The sequence below is a fragment of the Theropithecus gelada genome, chromosome 19 (genome assembly GCF_003255815.1).
Source record: "Theropithecus gelada isolate Dixy chromosome 19, Tgel_1.0, whole genome shotgun sequence".
Taxonomy (NCBI): domain Eukaryota; kingdom Metazoa; phylum Chordata; class Mammalia; order Primates; family Cercopithecidae; genus Theropithecus; species Theropithecus gelada.
This window is the reverse complement of record NC_037687.1, coordinates 32938954-32953347: the sequence shown is the minus strand read 5'-3', so window position 1 is coordinate 32953347 and position 14394 is coordinate 32938954. Positions and strand designations below refer to the sequence as shown.

Sequence of the window (14394 nt, the reverse complement as noted above, 5' to 3'; positions counted from 1 at the left end):
AAATTAGGACATAGTCATTATAAGAAGCCTTGACCCTCTTCCCAAACCCCCTCACCTGTTCTCTCCCTCATGACCTTCATGCAGAGATCCTTTCTATCCATCTTTTGAAAGATTCTTAAGGTTATGTTCCAAGCTTGTTGCTCTTCATAGTGCTTGATCAAGAGGTTTGCAAGTTCTTCCCGGGATGCTTTTTTGACCTCAGTCCAGGGAATCTGCTTGAGTTCAAGATGCAAAGTCATTTGCTTGAGATATTCCTTAAATTTCCTGAACTCCTCCTTTTTGAGCTCCTCCAGATACCACATAAGACCAAAATCAGAGAAGAAAGAGGCCGCCATCTTGTCCGGAGCAGAGATACCAATCCTCAAAGAGACAGTGACCAGGAACAACAAATAAATAAAACCTGTGGAAAATTCAGGATAGTGCCAAATTATTAAAAATAAATGGATCAAGATTACCATTTTCTTATATAGTATCTTGCTAGTATTGGGGGCATGGTGATGAAGGCAGAAAGTTATTAGGTTCATTTCACCTTTTCATTGAAATGGTCATGCAAAGTCTCAATAACAGATGGGGGAATCAGACACAATAATCTAGAAGATACGAGAATACTACAGTCACCTGACATAGCCTCAATAACCAGGCAAATATAGACTTTACATTTTTAGAAATCACACTGTAGCTACAGGAATTACACTGTAGCTACGGGAATTACACTGTAGCTACGGGAATTACACTGTAGCTACGGGAATTACACTGTAGCTACGGGAATTACACTGTAGCTACAGGAATTACACTGTAGCTACGGGAATTACACTGTAGCTACGGGAATTACACTGTAGCTACGGGAATTACACTGTAACTACAGGAATTACACTGTAGCTACAGGAATTACACTGTAACTATGGGAATTACGCTGTAGCTACGGGAATTACATTTTTACTTTTAAATATAGAAATTACACTGTAAATAGGGAAATTACATTTTTACATTTTAATATAGAAATTACATTGTAAATATAGAAATTACATTTTTCTCAGTAAACAATAGAGAAGGCATGCCCCACAAATGTAGCCAACTGATTTTGACAAAGGCACAACGAAGGAGAATTGTCTCTTCCGTAAATGGTGCTGGAACAACTGGAAGTCCCTCCCTAGCTCTCTTTCTCCCCATCTCTTCCTCTGACTCTATTACGTGGGGACACAGAAGGCAGCCGTGTACAATCCAGAGTGTTCATCAGGAGCGGACTCTGCTGGACCTTGATTTGAACTTCCAGCCTTCAGAACGAGAGGAAATAAATTTGTTGGTAATCCATCCAGTCTGCAGTATTTTGTAGTGACCTAGAGAAATGATCCCTGGAAGTCTAGTCTTATCTACGGTACTTTGTTATGGTCACACTCATGCAAAGGCCTGGAAGTATAACAGATGCCCTAGTGGCAATTGATACACCCAGGGTCCAGATCAGATCTCGGTTTCTAAGACCGCTTCCTAACAAAAGAAACCCAGCGCAGGCTGAAGGAGCCTCCAATGGCTAAAACTGTAACCACTTGAGCAAGAAGAATTCCAAGTAACTTAGCTGGATGGATTCTTCCCCTTTAAGGAGATGCGGTATAACTCCCCACCTCTCAAGTGTGGTGTATTCGTCTGTTCTCACGCTGCTGATCAAGACATAATCCAAGACTGGGTAATTTATAAAGAAAAAAGTAGTTGAATGGACCCACAGTTCCATGTGGCTGGGGAGGCCTCACAATCATGGCAGAAGGCAAAAGGCACACCTTACATGGCGGCAGACAAGAGAGAGGACCAAACGACAGGGGTTTCCCCTTATAAAACCATCAGGTCTCATGAGACTTATTCACTATTATGAGAATGGTATGGGGGAAACCACCATGATTCAATGATCTCCCAGTTGGTCCCTCCCACAGCACCTGGGAATTATGGGAGCTACAATTCAAGATGAGATTTGGGTGGGGACATACAGCCAAACCACATCATGTGGGTTGTACATAGAGACTTTGTAAACAATATAGTATAGCCGGGCGCAGTGGCTCACTCCTGTAATCCTAGCACTTTGGGAGGCCGAGGCAGGTGGATCTGGAATTCAGGAGATCGAGACCATCTCGGCCAACATGGCGAAACCCCATCTCTACTAAAATACAAAAAATTAGCCGGGTGTGGTGGTGTGCACCTGTAGTCCCAGCTACTTGGGAGGCTGAGGCAAGGGAATCACTTGAACCCAGGAGGCAGAGGTTGCAGTGAGCTGAGATCACACCACTGCACTCCAGCCTGGCAACAGAGCCAGACTCTGTCTCAGTAAACAGCATAGCATAGCATAGCATAAAAAGGGGGGTAGGGAGTAACTTCAGAGTGGAGAAACCAGCCAGACACCTAAGCTAGGAGATCAAGGCCAACATGGGTAGGAAGTGGTAGTGATAGCATATGATATGATGAGAAGGGCACCTTTCCTCCATGGTCTTCCTCCCCAAAGCCCCAGTCTCGCAATGAGAAACACCACACAGACCCAATATGAAGGATGTCCCACAAATACCTGACCAGTGCTTCTCAAAGCTTTCAAGATCACTGAAAACAAGTAAATCCTGAGAGTGGTCCTAGTTTAGAGAACTCAATGGAGACACAGCAACGAAACCTAATGGGGGATCCTAGATGAGGTCCAGGCACATCAAAAGGATATTAGGGGCTGAGTGTGGCGGCTCACGCCTGTAATCCCAGCACTTTGGGAGGCTGAGGCAGGTGGATCACGAGGTCAGGAGTTCGAGACCAGCCTGACCAACATGGTAAAACCCTGTCTCCACTAAAAATGTAAAAATTTGCTGGGCATGGTGGTGGGCGCCTATAATTCCAGCTACTTGGGAGGCTGAGGCAGGAGAATCATTTGAACCTGGAAGGCAGAGGTTGCAGTGAGCTGAGATCGCACCATTGCACTCCAGCCTGGGTAACAGAGCAAGAATTTTGTCTTTAAAAAAAAAAAAAAAAAAAAGATATTAGGTAAAAAGGGGGGAAATCTGAAGAAATAATCTTTAGTTAATAATCTATTAATACTAGTTTATTAGTTATGACAAATGTACCATGGTAATGAAAGTGGTTACAAGAGAAACATGGCACAGGATTTATGGGAACTCTCTGCACTATTTTTGCAAACTTTTCTGTGTCTAAAACAAGTCTAAAATTTTAAAAGATACTAAAAACATAGGGCAAATAGTTACTGATATTAGATATATAAAAAATCAACACACTGGACCAGGCGCGGAGGCTCACACCTGTAATCTCAGCACTTTGGGAGGCCGAGGTGGGCAGATCATGAGGTCAGGAGATCAAGACCATCCTGGCTAACACGGTGAAACCCCATCTCTACAAAAAATACAAAAAATTAGCCGGGTGTGGTGGCGGGAGCCTGCAGTCCCAGCTACTCAGGAGGCTGAGGCAGAAGAATGGCATGAACCTTGGAGGCGGAGCTTGCAGTGAGCTGAGATTGCGCCACTGCGCTCCAGTCTGGGCGACAGAGCAAGACTCTGTCTCAAAAAAAAAAAAAAAACAAAAAACAACGCATTTTCTTATGGATATTTATACAAACAAGAGCACATTCTTTTCAAGCATACATGGAACATTCATGACAATTATGCTCTGAGCTGTAAAGCAAATCATAATTCAAAAAGAAAAAGCCAACAGTAGCGAGGTCATTTTTGTCTTAAAGGCAATGAAATTAGAGATCAGTAGTAAAGTCAATAAAAGACTTAAGTTATACAGTGGAAAATAAAAATAAAACTGTTTTATTCATGGGTGGTCATTAGGCAGAATGTTGCCCCGAATAACCTAGGTAAATTTGGAGAAAATCTTTAAAAAACAATTTAATAACATCTAAGATCCAAAAATTAGAGAAAAGTAGCCGGGCACCTGTAGTTCCAGCTACTTGGGAGGCTGAGGCACAAGAATCGCTTGAACCTGAGAGGTGGGGGTTGCAGTGAGCTGAGATCATGCCACTGCACTCCAGCCTGGACGATAGAATGAGACTGTCCCAGAGAAACAAACAAAAAACCCCCACAAAAATTAGGGAAAATTATTAAGCAGTATTCGGAATGAGAATACGATGATGGAAAGGTGACCTTCATGGCTTCTGCTCTGGGTGCTTTGGCCAATAGTTTTTAAAAGCCTACTTTTAGTAAAATCTTAATTGTAGGAACATGTATCTGAGTCCTGAGGCCACCACTGAGCAAGGCCTAAGGCAATGCTTCTCCAAGCAACATCAGCACCAACTGGCAACTTGCTTTGGAAATCCCCAGTTCCTTCCCGAGACATACTAAATGCTGAGGGTAGGGCAGAGCCACTTGTTACACCTTCAGTTGATTCTGACACATGCCCAAGTTTGAAACCCACTGACTTAAAGAATGACTTTGGGCAAGAACATTGCTGGTGCTTTGCTCTGAAACCGTCTTGGAGAAGCAGGCAACGAGAGCTGGACTTTTCTTGATGTAGAGACAGCGTCAAGATCAGAGTTTAGCCTCTTGCCACAGGCTGAAATATTGATACCTCCTGCTCTGGGAAGAGATCCTCTGAAAGTGAAGGGAAAGACTGCATTCAGATTTGCTACAGATCGAACTTTCAATATTCCCCCAAACACACACACACACACTCCTCTACCACCACTACCACCACAAAAATCCCCAGGGAATCTTCTCTGCATCCAATGTGTGTCCCCCTGCAAAAGTTACATGCTGAAGTATGACGTTTTTGAAAACAGCATCCTTGTAGATACAATGAGCCACACTGGAGGTCATCAAGTGCAACTGAACTCTGGGGTTGTTTGGAAATAGCATCCTCGTAGATGTAATTAGCTGTCCTGGAACATGTAAGATGAGGTCATACTAAAGCAGGGTGGGCCCCCAGTCCAATATGATTGGTGACCTCATTGAAGGGGGATAATCTGGCCGGGCGCAGTGGCTCACACCTGTAACCCCAGCACTTTGGGAGGCCGAGGTGGGCGAATCACCTGAGGTCAGGAATTCGAGACCACCCTGGCCAACATGGTGAAATCTTGTCTCTACTACAAATACAAAAATTAGCCAAGTGGTGGTACGCACCTGTAATCCCAGTTACTCGGGAGGCTGAAGCAGGAGAATCACTTGAACCCAGGAGGTGGAGCTTGCAGTGAGCCGAGATCACGCCACTGCACTCCAGTCTGGGCAATAAAGTGAGACTCCATCTCAAAAAATAAAAATAAAAAAGGGGAAAATCTGGACACATATGAATAGAGGGAAGAGGATATCATGCCACAGGGAAAATGCCACTTACTAACCAAAGCACACGTAAAGCAAGTGGAAGTTAATAGAGAGGAATGAAACTGATTCTCCCTCACAGTCTTCAGAAGGAATTACAGCTGCCAACACCTTGATTTTGGACTTACTAGCCTTCAGAACTGTGAGACAGTAAGTTTGTGTTGCATAAGCTGTCTGTTTTGTGGTACATTGTTATGGCAGTCCCAGGAAGCTAATACAATGTGTTAGTATCAGATTCGACAGAGATAATTAGTGGTCTCTAGAAGACAAGTAAAGTCATCCAAGGAGAATTAGAGAAAAAAGACTAAAATCACAAAAGAGGACAAGGGACTGACGATGAAAAGGGCTAACACTTGTTACTGGCTCCCCAAAAGGAGAAAAGAGACTGTGGACCAGATGTAGTATGTTTTATTAGGTTGATGCAAAAGTAATTGTGGTTTTTGCCAGGAAAAATGATGCAAAAACTGCAATTACTTTTGCACCAACCTAATGTAAGATTGCTACTAGGATGCTTCTTTTTATAACTTTTTTTCAATTGAGACAGTTTCACTCTTGTTGCCCAGGCTGGAATGCAGTGGCACAATCTTAGCTCACTGCAACCTCCACCTCCCAGGTTCAAGTGATTCTCCTGCCTCAGCCTCCCGAGTCGCTGGAATCACAGGTGCCCGCCACCACGCCCAGCTAATTTTTTTGTATTTTTAGTAGAGACGGGGTTTCACCATGTTGGCCAGGCTGGTCTCGAACATCTGACCTCAGGTGATCCACCCGCCTCTGCCTCCCAAAGTGCTGGGATTACAGGCATGAGCTACTGTGCCTGACCTGGATGTTTCTATGAACCAATTAAAAAAAAAATCAATCTACTAATTAAGAAGCCCAGTAAAGTCCAAGAGTATAAATAACAAACCCACACCTAGACACATTACAGGGAAACTTAATGACATTAGAACACAAAGAAATTAGACAAAAGGGAAAATTTTGAAAGCATTCCAGAGTGAGGTTAAGGCAAGGGGAGGGCAATAATTTGTTCGAAAGGTTGTGCCATTATGTTGACAGCTGACCTATCAGATACTACAGAAAGAAGAAACTAAAGCAGCAAACCATAGAAGGTGCCCAAAACACCTTGAGCTGCTGACTCAAGTCTAACCAGACTAAAATAATCTTTAAGAAATAAGACCAGGCGCAGTGGTTTACGCCTGTAATCCCAGCACTTTGGGAGGCCGAAGCGGGTGGATCACGAGGTCAGGAGATTGAGACCATCCTGGCTAACACAGTGAAACCCCGTCTCTGCTAAAAATACAAAAAATTAGCCAGGCGCGGTGGCGGGTGCCTGTAGTCCCAGCTACTCGGGAGGCTGAGGTAGGAGAATCGCTTGAACCCGGGAGGCGGAGGTTGCAGTGAGCCGAGATCACACCACTGCACTCCAGCCTGGGCAACAGAGTGAGACTCTGTCTCAAAAATAAAGTAAAAACAGGCATTTGCAGATAAATGACAAATTTTCCAACAGAGGACTTACACTCTAGGAAATTCTGAAAATTGACCACTGGAGAGAAGGAAAATTATTCCAGGTGAAAATTAAGAGATGCCACAGCGAATTCGAAGAAAAGTTGCTTTATAGAGTCAGTCTTGTGAGACAGAAAATAGAATTAAAATTTATCACAGCTGGCACGTAAATCAAAAAAAAAGAGAGAAAAAGGACATCAAGAGATCTAATGTTCTTCTCCGGGAAGGTGACAGAAGTAAAACTTTGATATGAAATTCTGATAAGCCCACTGATAGAATTCTGATATAACCATAAAAAAGTTTGCCTGCCGAAGTAGATAAAGAGGAAAAATGTCAAACTAATCCAAAAAATAACAAAGAAAGACAGAAATAGGAACCTAGAACATATAGGGGAAATAAAAAAGGGATGGTTGATTTAAACTCTTATTAGTAATTACACAAAATAATTGCCTCAATGGTACAGAGGCAAAGCTGGTGAGACTAAATACAAAAACCAAATACTTGCTCTTTAAAGAGGTAACTAAGAACAAAAAAACAAAAGTTGAAAGACTAAACAACATGCAAGTTTGAACCTAAAAAAATCTGGCTCACCCCGGGTAGAATGGCTATTACTAAAAAAATAATAATAATAACAAATGTTGGCAAAGATGCAGAGAAAAGGCAACTCTCACATTCCACTGGTAGGAATGTAAATTAGCAGAACCACTGTGGAAAACGGTATGGAAATTTCTCAAAAAATTAAGAATAGAACTACCATATAACCCAGTAATTCCACTGCTGGGTATATATATCTTTAAAAAGGGAAATTCAGACGTCAAAGAGATATCTGTACTCCCACGTCTATTGCAGCACTTTTTTTTTTTTTTTTTTTTTTTTTCTGAGACGGAGTCTCGCTCTGTCACCCAGGCTGGAGTGCAGTGGCTCGATCTCGGCTCACTGCAAGCTCCACTTCCCAGGTTCACACCATTCTCCTGCCTCAGCCTCCCAAGTAGCTGGGACTACAGACACCCGCCACCACGCCTGGCTTTTTTCCTTTTTTTGTATTTTTAGTAGAGACAGGGTTTCACCGTGTTAGCCAGGATGGTCTCGATCTCCTGACCTGGTGATCCACCCACCTCGGCCTCCCAAAGTGCTGGGATTACAGGCGTGAGACACCGCGCCCGGGCTGCAGCACTATCACTAATAACCAAGATATAGAAGCAGCCTAAGTGCCCGTCAATAAATGAATGCATAAAGAAAATGTGGTTTATAGACTCAGTGGAATACTAGCCATAAAAAATAATGAAATCTTGCCATTTGTGGCAACCGGGATGAACGTGGAGGACATGAGGTAAAATAAGGCAGGCACAGAAAGAAAACTATCATATGATCTCATTTATGTGGGGCATCCAAAAAGAACTTATAGAAGTAGAGAGTAGAATAGCGGTTACTAGAGGCTGGGGAAGGGATGGGAGAGTAGGGGGAGACCAGGAGCGACTGGTCAACAGGCACACTGACGGTTAGAAAGAGCAGGTTCTAGCGTTCTCTTACACATGAGGGTAACTAAAGCAAGTAACAGTGTGGCGGATATTTCAAGATAGCTGGAAGATTTTGAGTATCACCACAAAGAAATGATAAATGTCTCAAGAAACATATAATCATTATACAATAGACACATACGTCAAAATTGATCATTATACAATGGATACATGTGTCAAAATATCACACCGTACCCCATAAATATGTACAATTATGTGTCAATTAAAAAAATTTTTAAATGGGAAATCTGAACAAAATAGCATGTCATGCATGCATAAGGTATTATAACCAACCTTACTCACCAAACTCTATCCATTCCATTTATTGCATGACTTGAATTAGAGGCAAAAGACATTAAATTATTCCAGGTTAAAAAAAAAAAAATCCGTTGTAACAATATTAATATCAGAAGAGCAGACCCCAAGCCAAAACATTAGTGATAAATCTAGATGCTGCATAATAACCACAGTGCTCAGATTACCAGGAAGAGAGAACAATTATAACCATACATGCAACAATAACATGGCCTTAAAATACACCAATGGTCAGCGGGGCACGGTGGCTCATGCCTATAATCCCAGCACTTTGGGAGGCCAAGGTGGGCGGATCATGAGGTCAGGAGATCTAGACCAGCCTGGCTAACACAGTGAAACCTCGTCTCTACTAAAAATACCAAAATAAATTAAAAATAAAAAATAAATTAGCCAGGCGTGGTGGCAGGCACCTGTAACCCCAGCTACTCGGGAGGCTGAGGCAGGAGAATGGTGTGAACCTGGGAGGCAGAGGCTGCAGTCAGCCAAGATCGCACCACTGCACTCCAGCCCAGAAAAGAGCAAGACTCCATCTCAAAATAAATAAAAATATATATATACACATACACACACACACGCTTATATGTATGTATATATGTATGTATATGTGGGTGTATGTGTATATGTGTGTATATGTGTGTATGTGTGCATATGTGTGTATATGTGTATGTATGTGTATGTATATGTGTATGTATATGTGTATATGTATATACGTGTATATGTGTATATGTGTATACATGTATATGTGTATGTGTATATGTATATATGTATGTGTATATGTATATGTGTATATATGTGTGTGTATGTATATGTGTATGTATATGTGTATATGTATATACGTGTATATGTGTATATGTGTATACATGTATATGTGTATGTGTATATGTATATATGTATGTGTATATGTATATGTGTATATATGTGTGTGTATGTATATGTGTATGTATATGTGTATATGTATATACGTGTATATGTGTATATGTGTATACATGTATATGTGTATGTGTATATGTATATATGTATGTGTATATGTATATATGTGTATATGTATATATGTGTATATGTGTGTATGTGTATATGTATATACTTGTATATGTGTATACAAATACACACCCCCCAATCGTCAGCACCATAAGGAGAATTAGGCAAGTCTCTAATCGTAGGATATTTTATAAATTTGTTCTAGTAATTAAACAAGTTAAAAAGAAAATAAAGGGTTTAAAGACAATGGATAAATTTTACCTTGTGGACACAGACCTTTTCATCCAATAAATGGAAAAAACACATTAAGATAGATGAATCATCTACCAACGTCAGCCATATACTGATCCTCAGGGCAAGCTTCAACATATTTCAAATAAGTTACACAGAATATTCTGATCACAGTTTATGTCAGAAATTGACAATGAAATGAAGGACATTCCAAAATTAAGAAACATACTTCTAAGTAACCTATGAATAAAGAGAAAATATCGAATATAAGGTTTTGAAATGAATATTTAATGCTACATATAAAGTGAGTGAAATGCAGCTAAATCAGGACCTAGAAAAATGTGTTACTTCAAAGGTATGAGGAAGGTTGTAAATTCATAAGCTAATTATACATTTAGCTAAAAAGCAAAACATAGCAAAAGAAAGTAGAAAAAAAATCAATGAAATAAAAATTAAAATACAAGACTCAGTCAAAAGTAGATTCTTTCACAATACAAACTGGATAAGCCCCAACAAGTCTGATGAATAAGAAGACATGAGCAACAAATACCAGGAACAGAAGAAGAGACACCATTGTGTATCCTACAGACATCAAAAATAGAGACTATTACCATTTTGATGCCAATAAAACTGATATTTGCTTCAAATATATAAATTCTTAGAAAATGACAACTTTCATCTATTTTTTGTGTGTGAAGTTGTGAAAGCTTCGAGGTGGCGGGCGCCTGTAGTCCCAGCTACTCAGGAGGCTGAGGCAGGAGAATGGCGTGAACCCGGGAGGCGGAGCTTGCAGTGAGCTGAGATCCAGCCACTGCACTCCAGCCTGGGTGACAGAGCGAGACTCCGTCTCAAAACAACAACAACAACAACAACAAAAAACATGTGAAATCCTTTCCCCAGAGAAGACTTCGGGCTCAAACGTCTTCATCAGCAAATTATTTCAAAATTTAAATAAAAATTATTTTTTTCCAGAATCTAACAGAGAGAGAGCATGGTGTGGGTATGTGAGAGAGCATAAGCACGTGTGTGTGTGTGGGAAAGTGAGAGAGAACGAACGCACACAGTCTCAAACTGAGGCATAGGTTGGATAATGAAAACAAGTTTACATCATCCTCAGCAAACTAACACAGGAACAGAAAACCAACCACCACATGTTCTCACACATAAGTGCGAGTTGAACAATGAGAACACAAATGGACACAGGGAGGGGAACATCACACACGGGCGCCTGTGGCGGGGGCAGGAAAGGGGAGGGAGAGCATTAGGACAACTACCTAATGCATGTAGGGCTTAAAACTTAGATGACCAGTTGATAGGAGCAGCAAACCACCATGGCACACGTATCCCTATGTAACAAACTGGCACATTCAGCACATGTATCCCAGAACTTAGAACAAAACAAAAAACAGGCTTAGTGTAAGAATTTGCATGTTAAGTCCACTTGTGAAAACAAATACAAAAATTTTTTAAAGTCCATTAAGTGTAAGGTCTGTACATTAGACAATGTACTATTAATTTCCTGTTTTTTATATAGTGTGGTTATCAAAAGAGCTTACTTTTCTTATTTTTAGAACACAAACCCTGAAGCATTTAGGGTAAAATACTAGGTGTCAATTTGTACAATGTGTACAAATCTTGAACAGATCAGGAAAAATACATAAGTGTAGAGAGACACTAAATAAGGTAAACCTTTAACATTTGCTGATCCTAAGTAAAGGATATATTCTCGAAGCTGTTCTCTAAGGGTAAAATCACATCCATTTTTTTTTAATAGTGTACTAGTTTCCTTGGGCTGGCATGACAACATACCACAAACTAGGTAACTTAAAACAGAAAGCTACTGCCTCATGGTTCTGAAGCCGAGATGTCCAAAATCAAAGTGTTGGCAGGGCAGTGCTCTCTCTGAAACCCAGGAGAGCCCCACTTCCTTGCCTCTCATGGCTTCTGTGGTTTGCTGGCAATCTGTGTCATTCCTTGGTTTGCAGCTATGTAATTCCATTCTGTCACATGCCATTCTGCTTGTCTCTATCTTCATGTGGCCATTTTCTCTAAGACAGAGTTTCACTCTTGTTGCCCAGGCTGGAGTGCAATGGTGCAATCTTGGCTCACTGTAACCTCCACCTCCCAGGTTCAAGCAATCCTCCTGCCTCAGCCTCCCGAGTAGCTGAGATGACAGGGTTGTGCCACCACACTTGGCTAATTTTTTGTATTTCACCATGTTGGTCAGGCTGGTCTTGAACCTCCAACCTCAGGTGATCCACCCACCTCGGCCTCCCAAAGTGTTAGCATTGCAGGCGTGAGCCACTGTGCCTAGCTTTGTGGCTTTGAGTCTCGCTCTGTTACCCAGGCTAGAGTGCAGTTATGTAATCTCGGCTCACTGCAACCTCCGCCTCCTCGGTCAAGCGATTCTCCTGCCTCAGCCTCGTGAGTAGCTGGTATTACAGGCACCTGCTACCACGCCCAGCTGTTTTTTGTATTTTCAGTAGAGACAGGGTTTCACCATGTTGGCCAGGCTGGTCTTGAACTCCTGACCTCAGGTGATCCACCCACCTCGGCCTCCCAAAGTGCTGGGGTTACAGGCATGAGCCACCGTGCCCAGCCGCATGTGGTCATTTTCATAAGGACACCTGTCATTAAGTTGGGGGGCCTACCCACTCCAGTATGACCTCATCTTAACTAATAACATCTGCAACAACCTTATTTTGTCACCCTATGAAGGGGTTAGGACTTTAGTTTTTGTTTTTGATTTTGTGTGTGTGTGTTTTTAGGGTTGGGACACAATTCAACCCTTAACAGTAAAAACCAACTTTTATTGATATAGAAAGATATTCTTTCTATACATGTTTATTTCATAGTCTAAACAAATGGCATAATTGGAGAAGGGGGATGAAAAGAGGTTGGCTAATGGATACCAAATTACACCTGGGGGTAGGAATGGGCGCACGGTAGGTTGAATATAGTCAATGATATCTTATTGTGTATTTTCAAGGGTTTTTCTAACTTTTATTTTAGGTTCAGGGGCACATGTACACCGGTTACATAGGTGAAGTGGTATCACAGGGGTTTGGTGTACAGATTTTTTTCGTCTCCCAGGTACTAAGAATAGGACCTCACAGCTATCTTTTCCTGACCCTCTCCCTCCTCCCACCTGACGATTCTGAATGTTTCCAACACAAAGAAATGATACGTGTATGAGGAGATGGATATGCTAATTACCCTGATTTAATGATACGTATCCATGTACCAACACATCACTCTGCATCTCATATACACAATTAGTATGAGTCAACTAAAAGTGTGATTTTCTTTTTAAATCACATGCTGGAATTATAGTATCAAAGATGTTGCTGCCCTAGGTCAGAGAGCAAGCTCACAAGAGCAGAGCGGACTTGGGTCCCACCGTTCACGGGCAGGGGCCCCCTTACCTCATCCCTGTCTATGTCCTCCAGCTTCTCCTACATGTTTGTGTCAACAGAGATGAAGAATCTAATAAGAACATTCCCACCCTCGAAGCTCCAAGGTCTCCCTTCGTGACGAGTGTCCCCCACCTGCACTCCCCCATTCTTCTCCCAGGTCTCAGGCTCAACTGGGAGGCACCTTATAGATACAGGGCGTTCCTCTACCCCACTAACTGGAGAGAAGGAAAACGCTGGGTAAACAGGATGGAGAAGCCTGGCTGTGATTGATCAGGAGCAAGAAAGGAGACAGGGGGAAAGGAAGAAAGAAAAAGGAAGACCCAAAGTAACCAAGGAAATCAGCAGATAGAAGAGAAGCACAGCCCAGCACGACGCGCTGACTCACCGCTCCACGCCTTCCTGGTCTTAATGATTGGCGGCTGGAAGCGGGAGGAAAAAATCCCTGGTGCCATTTGATTGGCCAATGAATTGCTCCCTTCCCATTGGCTCAGGAGGGCTTTTGATGAACAGGTCCAGAAAATATGTGAAGCGAAACGCCCACCGCCCCTTGAGGGCCTGTTCCAGACCTTTGCTCCTGGTGTCCTATAGAGCGAGGCATGTTTCAGGCTGAGGTCCCTATTTAGGATCCCCAGGCCTCCTGGCTGCAGATATGCTCCTCCGGTCTCTCCAAAATGGTTCATTTGGAGAGTTGAGGTGACTCTGTTCATAATTTAAATGCTTAATTCCTTCCTACATCCTAAACTCCTTGAAGAATGTCCATGTGGCACAACATCTTTCTGCATAACTAAACCTATCATGCAAGAAGAAATTATTAATTATTATTATTATTATTAGATACGGTCTCACTCTGTGGCCCAGGCTGGAGTGCAGTGGCATCATCTCGGCTCACTGTAACCTCCACCTCCCAGGTTCAAGAGATTCTCCTGCCTCAGCCTGCTGGCAGCTGGGATTACAGGCACCCACCACCACGCCCTGCTAATTTTTGTATTTTTAGTAGAGACAGGGTTTCACCATGTTGGCCAGGCTGGTCTCGAACTCTTGACCTCAAGTGATCTGCCCGCCTCGGCCTCCCAGAGTGCTGGGATTGCAGGCGTGAGCCACTGTGCCTGGCCTGCAAGAAGAACTTAATGGATATCGGCTACTCTCTTT

General features: G+C 42.3%; 1 protein-coding gene across 1 annotated transcript in view; it reads right to left on the bottom strand.

The window, feature by feature from the left end:
* NLRP4 (NLR family pyrin domain containing 4) overlaps positions 1 to 14047 on the bottom strand; it is a 43392-nt gene extending 29345 nt beyond the window's left edge. Inside the window, exons 1-2 of the mRNA XM_025367675.1 lie at positions 13255 to 14047; positions 56 to 400 (exon numbers count right to left, since the gene is read on the bottom strand). Coding sequence (XP_025223460.1) covers positions 56 to 335 — 280 coding nt within the window. The 5' untranslated portion in view covers positions 336 to 400; positions 13255 to 14047. The remainder of the gene's footprint in view (positions 1 to 55; positions 401 to 13254) is intronic.
* Positions 14048 to 14394: the final 347 nt, after the last annotated feature.